The 17,435-nt window shown below is 46.3% G+C and overlaps 1 protein-coding gene across 1 annotated transcript in view; it reads left to right on the top strand.

The window, feature by feature from the left end:
* Positions 1-17,435, top strand: part of fgf11a (fibroblast growth factor 11a) — a gene marked incomplete at both ends in the record, with an annotated part of 140,771 nt that overhangs the window by 101,349 nt on the left and 21,987 nt on the right. Inside the window, one exon of the mRNA XM_083789209.1 lies at positions 7,428-7,531. Coding sequence (XP_083645335.1) covers positions 7,428-7,531 — 104 coding nt within the window. The remainder of the gene's footprint in view (positions 1-7,427; positions 7,532-17,435) is intronic.

Here is a 17,435-nt window from a genome sequence, read left to right on the forward strand (position 1 = left end):
ATGGTGAATCACATCTTGATGACATCATCAAGATGTGATTCACAATGTTAATGATTTTTTTCAGACCTCCAGTTTATAGGAAACACAGAATAGGGGGACCTTTTATTATCATACAGCTCTAACAGCTCTAAGGTATATTAATGACATAGTAAAATGTTGAAAATGAGTGGAATGCCCCTTTAAGCAAAAGTATCAATACTGCAATATACTACTTTGTCACTCGGTAGCGCGCCACTACGAGCTTGTAGGTCTGCTATTTTTGAAAAATCGGAATCTGATCTTAGGCCTAAATGGGTTAAGTACAGTACTTATGAAAATGTATACTTACGGTAGATACTTTCCACCACTGGGGAAAAAAGGGAAGAAAAATTACCCTTAAAAATGATCATTACGGTATAACTATCAGAACATGGATGGATGTTCGTGCTGGTTGTTATTAGGGCTTGTTCGTTTGTGTGCTGCCCCCCCTGGAGCGGGGCGGTATAGTATATCTGCTATCTGGTGGGCAGGTCTGGGCCAAAATCATGTCAGGAGCTGACATGATGAAGCTATGTTTCATCTTGTCCAGCCCTGTCTGGACAAGATGGTGTGAAGACCTCCGTACACTCCCAGTGACACTACGCTGCTGGGTCAGTGGAGGTCGGCAGCAACAGGGACCAGTGGTGTAAAAATGACATTTACTCAAGGACTGTACTTCTACATCCTGACAGTTTTCTGAAAAAGCTATGTTTCTATGTCAGTCGTTCTTCGATTTTTCAAAAATAGCAGATCTACAAGCTCATAGCGCACCACTCGGTGGCGCTCTATGAGCTTGTAGATCTGCTGTTTTTCAATAGCTAAAGCATAACATAATGTTAACACCAAAAGGGGTTCCCGCCTCAAAATAACTTTTGGTCATTTTATCATCTACTCAGGCTTATGTGAACACCCCAGACAGTTTTTTTTAAGTTGCTCGATTCAGTATTTAGATATTGGACATATGTTTTTTAGCTGCCCCGCAACCTTCTACAAACCGATTGTAACGTCAAACTCCATTTTTACCACGATAGATTCACCGAAAACACCCATACTTTTTTCTGGCGAATGATATTGTCCATCTAATACCACGGGAGGGGTATTTATCACAGAGGTTTTATTTATCACTTTTTTTTTCAACTATTTGTAATAATTGTTTTGGCAAAGAAGCAGAAGGACGGAGGATCAAAAACACAGATTGCCGTAAAAAATAAGTGAGTACTTTTACCACCACTTTACAGTACTATGGGGGGGAACTGAAAAACAGCAAACCGTTCTCCAGGAACTAGTGCAGACACAAAGCTATACGCTCGGCTACACTAGGACAAACGACTGATGATTCACAAGAAAACACAAGCTAAATGTCCTTCTCTAGGAGAGTGACAGATCCAACGATCGCTGCACCTTTTAGATACTCTTAGAACTCCAAATCCCAGGAGGCGCGACCCGAGCAGCGGCCCCGCCCGCGTCCAGAAGTTCAGCTTTGGAACTACGCTACAGATAATCCTCCCCATTGTTCCCACGGTACTGTGCCAAAGCACCCGCACTGCAGCAGCACACTGCCCAGGGTCTGCTACACAGTCATTTAACCCATTAAGACCTTATGTGGCTGAGTGTGTACACTAAATCAGTAGTTCTCAAACTTTTTCATGTGAAGGACCCCCCCCCCCCCGAGGACCCCCTCGTTGTGACTCTGCCTATTGTCCATTGTGATAGTGTGATAGTGTAAATAGTGTAATAGTGTACCTGCTATACCTCCCGGACACAAGGTTGCACAGACTTGGCGAGCTGCAGGCGCACAGTAAAATGATATGTATTTGGCCTTGCTAGAGACCCCCAGAAGAGAAGATTTGTGGTAAAAAAAAAAGAAGAAAGAAAATCACACCCGCGTGAAGTGAGGGGCGCTCTTATCATCATACATCATCATGCATCATCGCATTCCGGTCAATCTCTCCTATAAAGTACTCGGCAACATACAACGGTATAACCCCCATGGCACAATCGTTATGGGATGCTCAAACAATGACACATTATCTCCCATCATCTCATTCCGGCCAATTAGAATTTGCGTCCTCACCTTCGTCTTCAATGTTTGTGTTTATACGCAATGTTGGCCATTCATTATCAATGGCATTCAATGTTTGTGTTAGGAGTTGGACAATGTTTGTGTTTACACAAACCCTCAAAGCTGGACATAGGAGGGGCTAGCGCCCCTCAGAAATCGAAAGGATCCAAAACACTTTAAAGATTTTTCAAAAATGTTCAGAAATAGCAGATGTACAAGCTCGCAGGTTGGCACAAAGTGACGCGCTGTGAGCTTGTACATCTGCTATTTTCCAGAGGCACTGAAACCACAAATTCTGTGTGCTATATAGCTAACATATAAAACGACGGTAAAGATGCTTTCCCGGTTTTAACGGGTTAACTCCGAGATAATGTAAAAATGGGCCTTCACTGTACAGTCAGAGTTAAATAACCATTGTGGATTTGTCTGTGTGTAGACGCCCTCTCTTCAGCTTAGCACTGTGCTGTGCTCTGATATCCTTCTCTCATCCTTCCCACCCTCCAGCTCTCTGCATCTCTCTCCAACTTCATCACACGTTCCTCTCTCTATTTATTTATTTGTTTCAAAGATCCCGAGGCGCAAATTGACTCATGGCATTGATTTTGTATTGCGCTTGTCTCCCTTCATCTCTCTCTCTCTCTCTCTCTCTCTCTTGTCTTCCAGCCCCCTCCATCTCTCTCTCAGTCTTGAAATACTTTTCATTGACCCAGTGGTCTCCTCTGTGGCTCATCAAGTGTCTGCTGGAGGAAGAAAGAGAGACAGACAGACAGGAGGAAGGCCTGCAATGGAGGGTTAGAGGCACAGAGAAAGAACGTACGTGTGTGTGTGTGTGTGTGTGTGTGTGTGTGTGTGTGTGTGTGTGTGTGTGTGTGTGTGTGTGTGTGTGTGTGTGTGTGTGTGTGTGTGTGTGTGTGTGTGTGTGTGTGTGTGTGTGTGTGTGTGTGTGTGTGTGTGTGTGTGTGTGTGTGTGTGTGTGTGTGTGACAGAGGGAGAGACAGACAGACAGACACGGAGAGAGAGAGAAGACAAAGGAAATGGGTCACTCTTACTATCCAAGCTGGTGGAGTTGTGTAATCTGTGTGATAAGAAGCAAAGGAGGCTTTGATTAAGTGAGAAAGGAGGACAAACAACACGGCCTCCTTTTCGCCACGGGGGCAGGAGGGAGGGAGGGAGGGGGGGAGGATGAATGTCTTCCCCTCCTGTGGCACCCCCCCACTCCTCCACCTTCCCCCCCAAAAACTCTCTTCACAGCAAATAGAGGAGCGAGGGGAGAAGGAGAAGGAAAAAACACAAGTGGACGAGGAGAGAGGCATGGGAGGAATACTCTGTGGTGTGTGTGTGTGTGTGTGTGTGTGTGTGTGTGTGTGTGTGTGTGTGTGTGTGTGTGTGTGTGTGTGTGTGTGTGTGTGTGTGTGTGTGTGTGTGTGTGTGTGTGTGTGTGTGTGTGTGTGTGTGTGTGTGTGTGTGTGTGTGTGTAAAGCAGAGCATGCACTCGGCTTCTATTTGTCATCTGGCCCGTGGTCGCCCGGTGACACCTTGTTCATTTGCGAAAGCGGCTGTTTGAGATTCAAGGATCGATCGAGCAAACAGAAGCAGGGCGGGATGGTAGAGCGAGAGAGAGAGAGAGAGAGAGAGAGACATACAGAGAGAGAGAGAGAGTGATGAAGGTGACAGTAAGCCGCGGTATACTTTTTCTCCACCTGTATCCTCTCCGTGAAGCCTCTGCCACGGTGCAGCAGTGTACGTTGCGTTTGTGCAACGGGGCGCCCAGACGGCAGATGGCGGAGCAAAATGACATACATAACGTTTCTTGATATTCCCCTCATGTAGTATGTAGCACTGTCTGTCGCACGCACACAAACACCGTTTTTAGATTCCATTTGATTCCGCTCACTTCTATAAGGTCTTGATGAAAGCATCCTCTATATAATGTTAACACTCTGGCCCTCAACATCACTCACAGGAACAGTTTCGTAGTACATTGAATTTCGTCTTGTAACGTTGGTTGCTTTGTGACGTTTATCAATTAAGCCCTCATTTTCAATGTAGCCGAGATTTACAATGCACAAAATACAGTCAAAAAACAATACATCAAACAGCATTATAAATCAGGGTAAATTACAAAGGAACTTCATACAGAACAACCATCAGTAAAATAGATCAATTGAAGCAGGAGCAATCACGGTGAAAAATGTTCTGGAGCATTCCTTTGAACTGACGCAAGGATGGCAGGGAGCTCAGTTTTAAAGAGTTTTGGAGTTCATTCCACGAAGTTGGGCCATTGACAGAAAAAGCTGTCTTGCCCAACTCTGAAGAGTCTGAACTTATGAACGTGTTGCCCCTGGATACGTAAGTGTCAGCTAAATGCCCCTACCGACGGAGGAAGAATTGGATTATTTAACCACATGAATCCATAGCATCCATCCATCCATCCGGGGATGTCATAACTATAATAGCAACATGGAGCGCTTTGCCCATTCCCACTATCTGACCGTAAATGATTTTCAATCCAGAACTGATGACTTTAGTGAGACTCAGACGCCTCCGACGACAGCTTGATCGGAAGCTGGCTTTCCCGTATAGATCCAGATGTCTCCCGAGTCAATCTGAAACACGTCTGAGGAGTGAGGCCTTATGTTGACAGACAGCCACGTCAGCACTTGTCTTACGCTGTGCTAAACTCTGAAATGTGTCTTGAGAATTCACACATTCTCCGCGCAACGCCACAAAATGATGAGTCAGTCACAGTGTGCCGTCTCCTTCTGCGGTACACAGGAGGCCTAGATTAGCTCTACTTAATTTGCAAACAACCTATCGCTAAATAATATCACGGTCTCTAAAGTTTTATGATTGAATTACGACCCGCCCGGCAACCGAAGGCCCTGTGCTGTGTTTTAGATCAATATTAAATTACGATTTTGAACTGCTGGAGAACCGCGAGGTAAGCAAATTTAGTGGCATAATTTATCGGAAAAAAGAGAGAAAAAACCCCCCACAAAAAACAAACAGATGCAACAGTCAACAGCATCTGTGGTTTTAGGACCACTAAGTCATTATAACTTTCCAAGCTTTAGAGAAAGCCTGCCGTTTTCTATTAACTTGGATTCCCCATCGATGTTACTGGTATAGGCCGGTTTCGGAACTGTCCACAGCCGCGCTCTGAGATATACCGAGTAGACAAAAATGGTACTATAATATAATGAGCATGCGTGAGGAACAATTAGCCCTTTGCTAAATGCCCACCCCAAAAAAGCGATTGTCCAATGTCAATCCATATAGTTTAGCTACCGTTGCTATGCTGGGCAAACTTTTGTCACCTCATAGCTCTGACAGTGTTATTTTGCATGGCTGTGTTGTTGAACAGTGAACACATACACAGCTTTAACGTCGGGAAAGTTTCACAACTCAGCCACCCAGGTGATGGCAATAATACTAATCACCGTAGTCTGACCGTGCATTGCATTTAACGGTCGTTAAAGTTGATTGTTGTCTCCACCAGGCCGAAGGCATGTGGGGAGAGTATGTTTTGCACTCCGTCCGTCCGTGTGTCCGTCCGTTTGTGTGTCCGTGTGTCCGTGAACAGCTAATCTCGGCCACCGTTAACCCGGTCGATGCCATATTTTGCACACACACTCCCTGGATGCCAACCATGAACCTCTGCCCCAAACTTTCCAGAACGGCCTGTTATAGCGCCACCAGGAGGCCGCTTTGTGCAAAACAAGTTTTTGCACAGTACACCTACAGATTTTGTCCAAACATCACGCAAATTGGTACACAGTCTCTCTAGAGCCATTCAACGAAACGGGTCTTTCACATTTATCAGACTCCATCCTGATTGGTTAAGATTGGCTTCCAAAGTTCACAGGAGTGCTCAGTTTCAAACAAAATGCTGCAAATCATGAACACATCGCGTGATTTCCGTGAAATTGTGCACCCACATTCCCACTAGGCCCAGGACGAAATGCCACATGAACAATTTCAACTCAGCCTCAAGGTGGCGCTATAACTGGCCGAAAAGTGTTTTTACCTCTAACTGCACGGATCTGTGGATAACCTGGTGGAGACCTGTGCCCGGAAGGGCACTTTTTCTAGTTGGATACTGTTTCTCCCTCTGTCATTTCCTCGTATTTCTAGTTTATTTAAATAGTCATGCACATTTATCCAGTGGAAAGCCTATACTGCAGGCCTGGTTTAATTTAAAAAAAAATATCCCACGATTTTGTAACCCATTTTTCACCCCTGTGTCAATCATCTAATGTGATCCTGGGCTCTACACACCCTCCACCAACCTGGGGAGAGCAACGGACTTAACTCATGCCTCCTTCATGCTTGAGTGTCCAAGTTGCTCCTTTACACCTGACAGGGGGGAGTTTCCCTGGTTGGACGTAGCGCGTGGAAGGAACACGTTATTCCAACCAGTTCCTTTCCCCTCCATCAGGCGCCCCGGCTGGCCAGGGGGAGGCAGTTTAGAGACCAGGATTACTGCATGTTTTTGTGAGGGTACCTACCCTAGGGGACACGGGGAGAACATGCAAACTCCACACAGAAACCAGGCCTGGTTGACTAGATTTAGAAAACATTTTGTAGCGCTTTCTACTGGAAATGAATATTGGAGAAAAAATATATGGAGTAGCGATAGCAAGCAGAACTGACTTGGCGGCTACAGTGCCCATGCACACATTCAGAGATAAAAGGTATAGCAACATGTGTGCAAGCCAGTCAAACACAACTCACGCATGCACGTGCACACACACACACACACACACACATACACGTGCAGGGGTGGAGCTCAGAACTATGCAGACAGAGCATCCAAGGATATTGGGCAAACTGCATTACAAAGTGGGGTTTACTGTGCAGGGAAATGGGTCCATTTAATTGAGGTATAGGCTGCATGGGAAACTGTAGCAGTGCACGCCCCATCTCTCTCTCTCTCTCTCTCTCTCTCTCTTTCTTCCTCCAATGGGGTATTCATATTGTCACTAACAGTATTTGTTTGACCTCAGGTGTGGCAGAAACAAATTCATTCTCCTCCTTAAATGTCCATTCCCTTAATTATTGCGCTCTCTCTCTCTCTCTCTCTCTCTCTCTCTCTCTCTCTCTCTCTCTCTCTCTCTCTCTCTCTCTCACACAAATCCTTTTCTATCCCTGTCTTTGACAGATATACTACACAATCGGGATGCAGGCATGAAATATAGGAGAGACGGATGGAAAGCAAGTGTCTTTTTATGCGACACGGAATCAATGTGAACTGTGTTCATGGAATGAGAGAATGACTGCTTTAACAACACCCCCCCCCCTCTCCCCCTCCCTCCATCCCTCTGTCCCGTTCCCTGTGTTTTTGCAGTGCAGTTCAACTTGATTCCTGTGGGTCTCCGGATAGTGGCCATCCAGAGCGTGAAGACGGGGCTCTACGTGGCTATGAACAGCGAGGGCTACCTCTACACTTCGGTAAGCTAATAACGCTTCTGTTATATGAACAGTGAGGGCTACCTCTACACTTCGGTAAGCTAATAACGGTTCTGTTATTGGGGGCTCTACGTGGCTATGAACAGCGAGGGCTACCTCTACACTTCGGTAAGCTAATAACGGTTCTGTTATTGGGGGCTCTACGTGGCTATGAACAGCGAGGGCTACCTCTACACTTCGGTAAGCTAATAACGGTTCTGTTATTGGGGGCTCTACGTGGCTATGAACAGCGAGGGCTACCTCTACACTTCGGTAAGCTAATAACGCTTCTGTTATTGCAGAACGGCTGAGACCAGTGGCTTCTCAAAGGTTTTCATGTCCAGTAGCCCCAAATCGACATTTGGACATTTGTCTAATAGTCGGAACACAGACCCCCATTTGAAAATATATGCCAGGGACCCCCATAAGAGAAGATGTTTACGGTGATTCTCAACAACGTTTAATTTCAAGGACCTATACAGTTTGACCTGCATTAAGCTACGGACCCCCATTTAATGGCATTTCTATCTCTGGGACCCCAATTTATATTGTGAAATCAATGTTAACTTAACTCAGAGATTGTACAAATGGAACCAAATGGACCCGTCAGTGTCCATTTGTATACACTCTCTGAGTTATAGTCCTATAATGGTCCATTTGGTGGAATGTGGGACCCCATGGAACTCCCTCAAGGATCCCCGGACCCCACTTTGAGAATCACTGCCTTAATCCAGTGGTTCTCTCTCTCTCTCTCTCTCTCTCTCTCTCTCTCTCTCTCTCTCTCTCTCTCTCTCTCTCTCTCTCTCAAATGGGGGTATACGTGTACCCCTAGGGGTACGCAGAGGTACTACAGAGTGTTCGTGAGAGAAAGTGGAAAACGGAAAAACTGGACATAGAAACATTTAATTTTGATGTAGTGTCCTAATTAAATGTCGATATGGTAAACTTCATGTCAAAAAGGTTATGACCCGATGCACAATGTGGAGTGGAAGCCCTAAACCCTGCAGTGGTGGGCAGCTGGCCCTGTGCCATGATCCCCCCAAGAGCTTGTTTGGCACTTTCATATTTGTATTCAGACAGGACAGTGTAGAGTAGACATGAGAGACAGGGAAGGGCAGAGACTGCGTGCGAGATAAGAAGTTGGCACCTCAATTCGGTGACTTTGAGTGGAAACACTTTTCTTTAGTCGATCCAAATGCTACAGTATATTGAATCAATCCCAAATAATAAGATTCTGTAGCCCACAAAATTGGATAAAAGTAACAATGAAAGACAGCTTGTAGAATACTGCATGCTTCTGCATAATGTAATTAGGCAGGGACCTTAGCAACTGGCAGAATTGATAGAAAAGCGTTCATTCTAGAAATGTAATTGGACGCTAAAGGAGTCCCTGTGTGTATAGGATGAGTCAGCAGCACTTTTTGAATTGTTAAAAAACTCAGAATTGGCCCAGGCCGTAGCGTAACGGTCTGGGCACCCGACTGGTGATCCAGTCGCGGTGTGCCGCGGGTTCGACTCCCGGACCCGACACGGCCTTTACCGCATGTCATCCCCCCATCTCTCTCCCGTTTCCTGTCAGCCTACTTTCTATCCCTTAAAAAATCAATAAAGGCGTAAGCCGCAAAAAAATATCTTAAAAAAAAAAAAAAAAAAATCAGAATTACCTTTACAAGAACCTACAAAACTATGTTTTTGTCATTGTTGGGACAATACATGATATTGTTGATATTGTTGTCATTGATGGGACATACATGGTATGACATTCAGTGCAAGACATACGTTATAAACGTTGTTTGTCTGCAGTGTTTTGGGGTTTTTTCTTTCTTTTCTATAGTATGTACTGTAGGCGTACTGTATACCGCTTTGCTCTATTGGTGTTCTATCCATGTGCGTTGCACCAACAACAAAAAACGAGTAAACCCATTATCTTTGCCTGTGCGCGACATAAACAGTATCACACATCACTGCACAGTGTGTGTTGGAACAGGTGCCTCCTCAGCAGAAAAGGCTTTGCTTCCATAACGTTGTGTCAGTAACAGGTTCCCACTAACGGCCTCACATGCGAAGAAGATGCATGGATACTAGATAGATATAGGTTGCATGTGTCTTATATGTGATACACTGTTTTTGATGTGTGTGTGTGTGTGTGTGTGTGTGTGTGTGTGTGTGTGTGTGTGTGTGTGTGTGTGCATGTGTGTACGCGTGTGTTCGTGCATGCGTGCGTGCGTGTCGGTGTCCTCTCTCAGTCAATAAGGAACCGCCATTCGTACGTTTCAAGGTTGGTCAATGACGGCAAGGTCAATGACGGGTTTAAAGGATTTAGAACAGCAGTTTTATTAGACATTAGTTAGTAGCTCTGGATTAAGAGTGTCTGCTAAATGCCTAAATTGTAAATTGTAGCACTCAAAGTAGAGATTTAGACCAGCAGTTGTACCAGGCAGTAGACTCTACCGGACACTGTACTTCAAAGTATAGCTTATATAGGGACTCTATAGGGACTCAGAGCAGCAGTCGTACCCAGACAGACAGCAGAGAGCTCTAGGACTCAGAGCAGCAGTCGTACCCAGACAGACAGCAGAGAGCTCTAGGACTCAGAGCAGCAGTCGTACCCAGACAGCAGAGAGCTCTAGGACTCAGAGCAGCAGTCGTACCCAGACAGCAGAGAGCTCTAGGACTCAGAGCAGCAGTCGTACCCAGACAGCAGAGAGCTCTAGGACTCAGAGCAGCAGTCGTACCCAGACAGCAGAGAGCTCTAGGACTCAGAGCAGCAGTCGTACCCAGACAGCAGAGAGCTCTAGGACTCAGAGCAGCAGTCGTACCCAGACAGACAGCAGAGAGCTCTAGGACTCAGAGCAGCAGTCGTACCCAGACAGACAGCAGAGAGCTCTATAGGGACGATGAAGCGGTGATGCCAGTGGTGAGCGCACCTCATGGCACGCTCTGCTTGTGCACAAGTATAGTACTTGTGTGCAAGGCCGCAAGTCGGCATCCCGAGAGAGTGCATTTCTAGTTCCACATTTTGGTGGCAGAGCAGTAGAATGAGAACAATTCCAATAATTGATCTGCAATCCTTTATTAGGTCAACCGTGTTGCAACTTCATTAGTCATTTCTGACTCTGTGACCGACTGTGATTCAGAAACATTGGCGTTTATAGGTCTGGCCCCTAATGTATTATGCTGCCAGAAGAATCACTCATGCATGCACGCACGTGTGCACACGCACACACACACACACACGCACACACGCACACACACATACACACACACACACACACACACACACACACACACACACACACACACACATAAACAAACACGCACACACATTTTTAGCTTTGAAAAGGAACCTGGTCCTCATCTTTCTGGGGTTTACCTTCTTGTCGTGGATACATTTTTGAATGACAACAAGACAGTTAAAACAAAGGGCACATCTCTCACACGCATGCACGCAAACACACGTAGAGGTTATACTGTACTTCCCCCCGCAGCCAATCTCCTGACATGAGAAAGGTGACCCATTTCCACTGAAGGAAAGAACCACAGTGGGGGGGGGGGAGAGGGAGAGGGAGAGGGAGAGGGAGAGGGGGAGAGGGAGAGAGAGAGGGAGAGAGAGAGAGAGAGAGAGAGAGAGAGACGTTACAGAGAAAATCCCTCAGAGATGGGGCGGCGGGGGAGGGTTTTTTTCCTTCGTCACCTCATACTACCTGCTTCACATCAGGAGGGCAGAGAGAGAGAGAGAGAGACGGTGGGCGATGGCACAGAGAGAAAGAGAGAGATGGGGGGGTAACAGAAATAGAGGTGGAGATAGATACACGCCCTAGGAGGGTTTGGGGGTGGCGTGCGGCCGGGGAGGGGAGGGGAGGGGGGGGGGGGGTAGTGCAGACATCCTGTTACGCAACCTCTCCCCTAGCCACATGTGTCGAGAACAGCCAGGGTCTCTCCTATGCGTCAACCCCCCCCCCCCCCCCCCCCCCCCCCCCCCGGCAAGGACAAGTGGCTTTTAGCGGAGCCGTGGGAAATATATAAGCGTCCATGTATAATGCAGAGCTGTATAGAACGGCTTGGCGAGGTGATGCCGTGCCTTATCCCATTTCGGTCGGGAACCCCTTTTGGTGCATTTTAGCATTATGCTATGCTTTAGCTATTGAAAAATAGCAGATCTACAAGCTCATAGCGCACCACCGAGTGGCGCGCTACGAGCTTGTAGGTCTGCTATTTTTGAACGACTGACATAGAAACATAGCTTTTTCAGAAAACTGTCAGGTCAAAATGCCTTATATACAGCAGCTAGCCATGGGTGATTTATGGAAGCCACAGCAGGCCGCTGAGTTCAACCGTCAGGTTCACGAAGGTCATCGACGCAAACGTTGCAAACAAGTGTTGTCTGAAATCATTACAAAGTGTTTTGTTTTGTTTTTTATAAATTATGGCACACGCAGAAGTGCCATGATAGCAGCCTTTGTGGAATCATTTGGCAGACCGGGCTCAGAGAGAGATGGATTTGTTGGTTTGTTAACGGGATGATGGTGGTTTCAACGGCAGCAATAAGACCTACAAAAATATACTGACAAATTAAATGATACTAAGAACTATTATATTGCTGTTGGGACTGCTGTTGGACTTTTTACATTTTAAGGATATAGCTGATGGCAGGTGTTTTTATTTTGTAAATTGTAACTGGCCACATAATTATCTGTCCTGTCACCAATATAGAGACATCTTTCGCCTCTTTTGAATGGGAGTGCAGCAGAACTCATTCCCAACCAATTAACCACAGCAAAACAAATACAAATAAAATAAAAACTAGTTGTCAAAATGTATACAATTATCTTCTTTATTGAGTTTGTCTTGTGCATGTGTTGCTTGCTGAAAGCACTGCTGTTGCGGGGCACGTCCAAACAAAGCTAGAATTGTATACTTCTGTATGAATTGTATCATTGTTTTCTTTTTGTTGGTTTTATTTTCAGAGGAATCTGCACCTACAGCAATTCCACTGTCTGATTAACGCACGCACGAACGCACACACGCGCGTGTGCGCACACACACACATCTTGCGAGGTGCACAGTATGCCTTTGTTCTTCTCCCAAAAGGAAAAGGGAACACCTGTCTCTCCTCCTTTCTTCTACATTGCTTTGTTGCAGCCTTGTATCGCTTGAGAAAATGTTCTGTACGACGGATGTACTCACAGTACAAATGATCACAGAATGTCCATCCCCAGAATGGGCCTGCTAGAGGGTTCATCAAGTGGTTAACGGATGGAATCGCTTGTAAAGAATGATGAAAGAAAAAAAGTCAACTCACTCTTTGCCACTTTGAGTGCAACCCACTCCTTTGATAAATGCTGTTGAAGAGGATATCTCGCACCAGAGAAGTCAGGCAGCGGTATTTAACAAAGTGGCCTTGTGGTTAAGAGTGTTTGCCCTAAGATTGGGAGGTTGAGGTTTCATTTCCCGGCCGTCTTCATACCAAAGACTATAAAAATGGGACCCAATTAATGCCCGGCATTGGATTGGGGGTAATGTAGGTCCCTATGACCGGAGTTGTGGTCCGTTACTCAAAAAAGTAACACATTACACATTACTTTTGAAAAACATAAGGCCGTACATTACTTGATTACTCCCTGGAGAAAGTTACACGTACTACTCGTTACATAACCTTTGCGTTACTCCATGAAATCGCCTGATCCATTGTCACATCATTTGCCACTTAACAAATCTTTATAATCCTAATAAGCTTCAGAATTGTTTAGAAATCCATGTCGTACACACCGCATCTCCGCGATAGCTATAAGGAGTGCTGGGTTGCGCCCCGAAAATAGCTGTTATATGAGCTTGTAGATCTGCTATTTTCACTATTCTTGGCCAAAAGTGCCCTTTTTTCAGCCCCCATGCCTCTCTAACCCTTTCTGCACGTCCCTGAACACACCCGAGGTAACCGTGCTGCCTGTCGCCATCTCCTCTCTTGCCTAGAACAGACTTGAACTCCCAGACATTATAATACTGTATAAAAAGCTGCCGAGTGAGGACTCCGGAGTCCCCCTGCGAGAGCTGTCAACACGGGAAAACACATCACAAGTATTTCGTCTCCAGCCGCCGCAGTCTGGTATGAAGCGGTGGAGGCAGCCAAAACATCCCAACCTAAGACCCGTGGTGTTTAAGATTCAGTCGACTAGCGCTTTTCTCCCTGCCGCGTTCTTAAAACGTTAGACAAGGAGCAATGGAGAAGGCAGAGAAACCTGGGGCGGTTTGGGGGGTGTGAGGGGATAGGCGGAAAAAATGCGTATGCCACAAAGACGATTGATCTAACAACACAGATAACGTAACGTATATTTAATGGTTTTCGGTTTGCAGACCATGTTTTAGCTCGTTATTAGAGAAAGGAAAAGAGACGAGCGTTAACTCTTTTTTTTAATTGCTGAAACGCGACGCTTCGCACTGCGTTCCGAGCTCGCAGTCGACTAGCGCTTTTGATACTTTTCGTGTGACGATGTTGCTATGATCGAGTATAGGCCGCTAATTTACGGAAAAAAACAGACAAAGTTAAAATATGGAGTTAAGAGGTGTCTGCCCCGACGGAAACGATATGGTGTGTGCGTCGTGACTGCTTGCGTGTATACGTGTGTGTGATTGTGTGCGCGTGTGACATGTCTCTGCCTTAACAAAAAAAACGGCAGTTCCTCAGAGGGACACACTGTCACTGAGTGACGGGGGACGGGCTAATAATAACAAAACAGGTCCCATCATTGTCACTCGACGAGGACGAGGTCTGGAGACAGAGAGACAGAGAGAGAAGAAAGAGACAGAGAGAGAGAGAGAGAGAGAGAGAGAGAGAGAGGGGAAGGCCTGACAGGCCCAGACGAGTAGTGAACATAACAGCCCCTGAGGGAGCAACAACTCCACGGCGCTCTGCTTTCTGTCTTTCGCTCAGTCGCTTCCTCTCTCTCTCTCTCTCTCTCTCTCTCTCTCTCTCTCTCTCTCTCTCTCTCTGTCTCTCTCCGTCTCTGCCATATCTCCCTTCATCCCCTGCCTCTCGGCTCGTACAAGCCTGTCAGTCTATATAGTATACCCTCCGTTCCTCCGTACATGTACGGCCATTTCTGCACACGCCTCTCCTGTGATTTGTCTTCCTCTATACGCTCCCCTCTCTCTCTCTCGATACCCCTTCAGAAACGCTCCGAGAGGTGAGGACGGAGGACGCAAAGTGACGAATCTCCTCCTGGAATGTTTAAATGTGACAGTGTCGTCTTCAGTATTGATGTTATTGTGTTTCTCTGCCACGGCCCCGTGGCGGGCGGGGGTTAGCATGGTGGTGCTAAAGTCTACGCGGTCTCCCCCTAGCTGTCAACATGCCAGAATAATGGGAACGAATTAATAACCACGATAACAGGCGTCAATGGAGGCTGCCAGCGCTGCTAGCTAGAGCAGAGAGAGAGGTTGTACGTGTATCCATCTCTCTCTCTCTCTCTCTCTCTCTCTCTCTCTCTCTCTCTCTCTCTCTCATGTCTCTGGTATTTCCGGCATCCATCAATCTTCGCATCTCTGTCATCACTCCCGCCATGTCGCCTTCACCTCTCTGCTACCCCTATATTCCCTCAATCCCCCCCCCCCCTCTCTCTCTCTCTCTCTCTCTCTCTCTCTCTCTCTCTCTCCCTCTCCCTCTGTCTAACTCTCTGTCCTTCCATCATTTGTTTTCCATCCTTGTCCTTGCGTCTTGTTGTGAGCCAGGCGTAGCCGCGAGTGGGTCGCTTGCACACACACACACACACATGCACACACACACACACACACACACACACACACACACACACACACACACACACTTGGCTGCTCAGCGGAGGTTTTATGTCGTGTGGGGGGGGGGGGGGGGGGGGGGACTCCTTGTCACGGCTCCATAGTCTGCGGCACTGGGACCCTATACCTGTGGGCAGCTCCCGAAAATTGCTTTTCTGATAAAAAAAAATATAACAATTGTGCTTTTAGCCGCAGACCTGGCCCACTTTATTAGCCGTGCTGCTCCTGGGAAAAGCCTCCTGGGTGCAGGCAGTATATAGAGTATAGGGAGGTAAGGGAGAGACCGAGCTGGAGTGGAGTGGACTACTGCACCCCTACCCACACCCCCAGAACATCTCAAAGAAATACATTAACCTAATCTGAAATTGAGCTCATATAGTTTGTTTGCTTTCAACATTTTGGAAATAGGGCTTGAGTGATTAATTCAATGTGTTTTGGTCCCACGGGTACCTCCTTCCTAGAGAGACAATATTTGTCTTTCAAATGTAGCCTACAGTATAGTGCAGTGAAAGTCATAACTTAAGCTTCCGAAACACACAAATACTAAAGGATGCTCAAAACATTTACTTACAGTATACACAAACACACACACACACACACACACACACACACACACACACACACTGGGCTAGGGAAAAACAATGTGACAGCAGTAAGTGGGCCAGGCAGCTAGGCTTTGCTACCTGGGAGTAGAAATGGCCAGCCAACCCCTTCCCTTCCCACTAAACAGCCACAGCAGAAAGTTGGGCAAAGTTAAAGTCAGCCCTGCCAGATGACATTGTGGGTTTATATATGTGCGGCTAATGGTCCAACGCTGGGAATGACAGCAAGCGACAAGGATGGGACGGTACCGAAAAGCAATTGCCTTTCACCCCGAGGTCTATTATAGGACTTAGTTCAATGCTTGGGTTTTATATGGCTAAGAGTAATTCCCAGGGATGCTCAGTGTGGACCTAGACCAAAATTTTACCTTTTATTTACAGTAAAACTTTTACTTGTGTAGAAGTTAACATGTGTACCTACCAGGGGGGCAGTCAGACAGATATTTTGTGAAGCCACAAGGAAATCGGGATTTCCTGAAAGTTCATATAATGGCCTGTTGTGGCGCTGTCATTGGGCCCAAAAAAACCCATAGCCCCATAGAAGTCCATGTATTTGGGCCCAACTTCACCTAGACTGTATTACCTTAATAAACATGGTCATGAATACTTTCTGCTTCCAGTCACTAGTTTAAAGTCTCATTTCTAATGTCATAATATTCTTTTTGGAAAATTATGGTCCCATTTATAAAAAAAATTACCATAAAGTCGCGCATGTTCTGAGGGGCGTGGCTACCGTTACAGTCTATGATCGGAATTCCCCATCCACTCGAGTCAAAATAAAAACCAACTAAGAAGAAGGGGGGGAGTCCCGCCTCGTTGTCTGGGCCAGCCAATGGGCCAGCTGGGCCCAAACGAATCTAGAAAGATGGCGACTTACAATTCAAGGACTGACAGGCTTCATTTTACGTTCATGTTAGACCCGGGGAACGCTTTGTCCATATTTTTTACAGTCTATATGGTCCCTACTCTGGTGAACAAGACTAGTGTTTCTCATACTTTGGGTTAGGGTTAGGGTTAGGGAAAGGGTTTTGCCAGGGACCCCCGGAAGACTATAGATTCATGTTTAAACAAATATATCAAAATTATTCGCTTCATGCAATACCCCATGTCCACCAGTAGTGGTCCTGTAGTCAGATTATACACGTCTCAATGGGAGAGCAGGGACACCAACTACAACCACCACAGTTTTGTTAGTCATTTTTTATGAAGTGTGTGCACGCAGCCGGTGCGCCCCCTGGTGCCCACGGAGGGCTTCCTGACTAAAGGCACTACTGAAGTCCTGCATGGGGACTGATTACTGATTAGTTCCCAGGGGCGTGCGGTCCTCTGGGACCTCCGTGCACCCACTTAATGCCCGCCGAGGAGGAGAATTAAGTATTCTACGATAAAGAATGGTCAAAATATGATGACATTTTATTCACAAGAAGTTGAATACAGCTTGAAGCCATTCCAGCCGGCTGTGTTAGACATAGAGTTCATAGGTTATGGTGGAGTGAAACAAGGAGCAGCCTAAT

Source organism: Protomyctophum parallelum (genome assembly GCF_964188405.1).
Source record: "Protomyctophum parallelum genome assembly, chromosome: 18".
NCBI classification, from domain to species: Eukaryota; Metazoa; Chordata; class Actinopteri; order Myctophiformes; family Myctophidae; genus Protomyctophum; species Protomyctophum parallelum.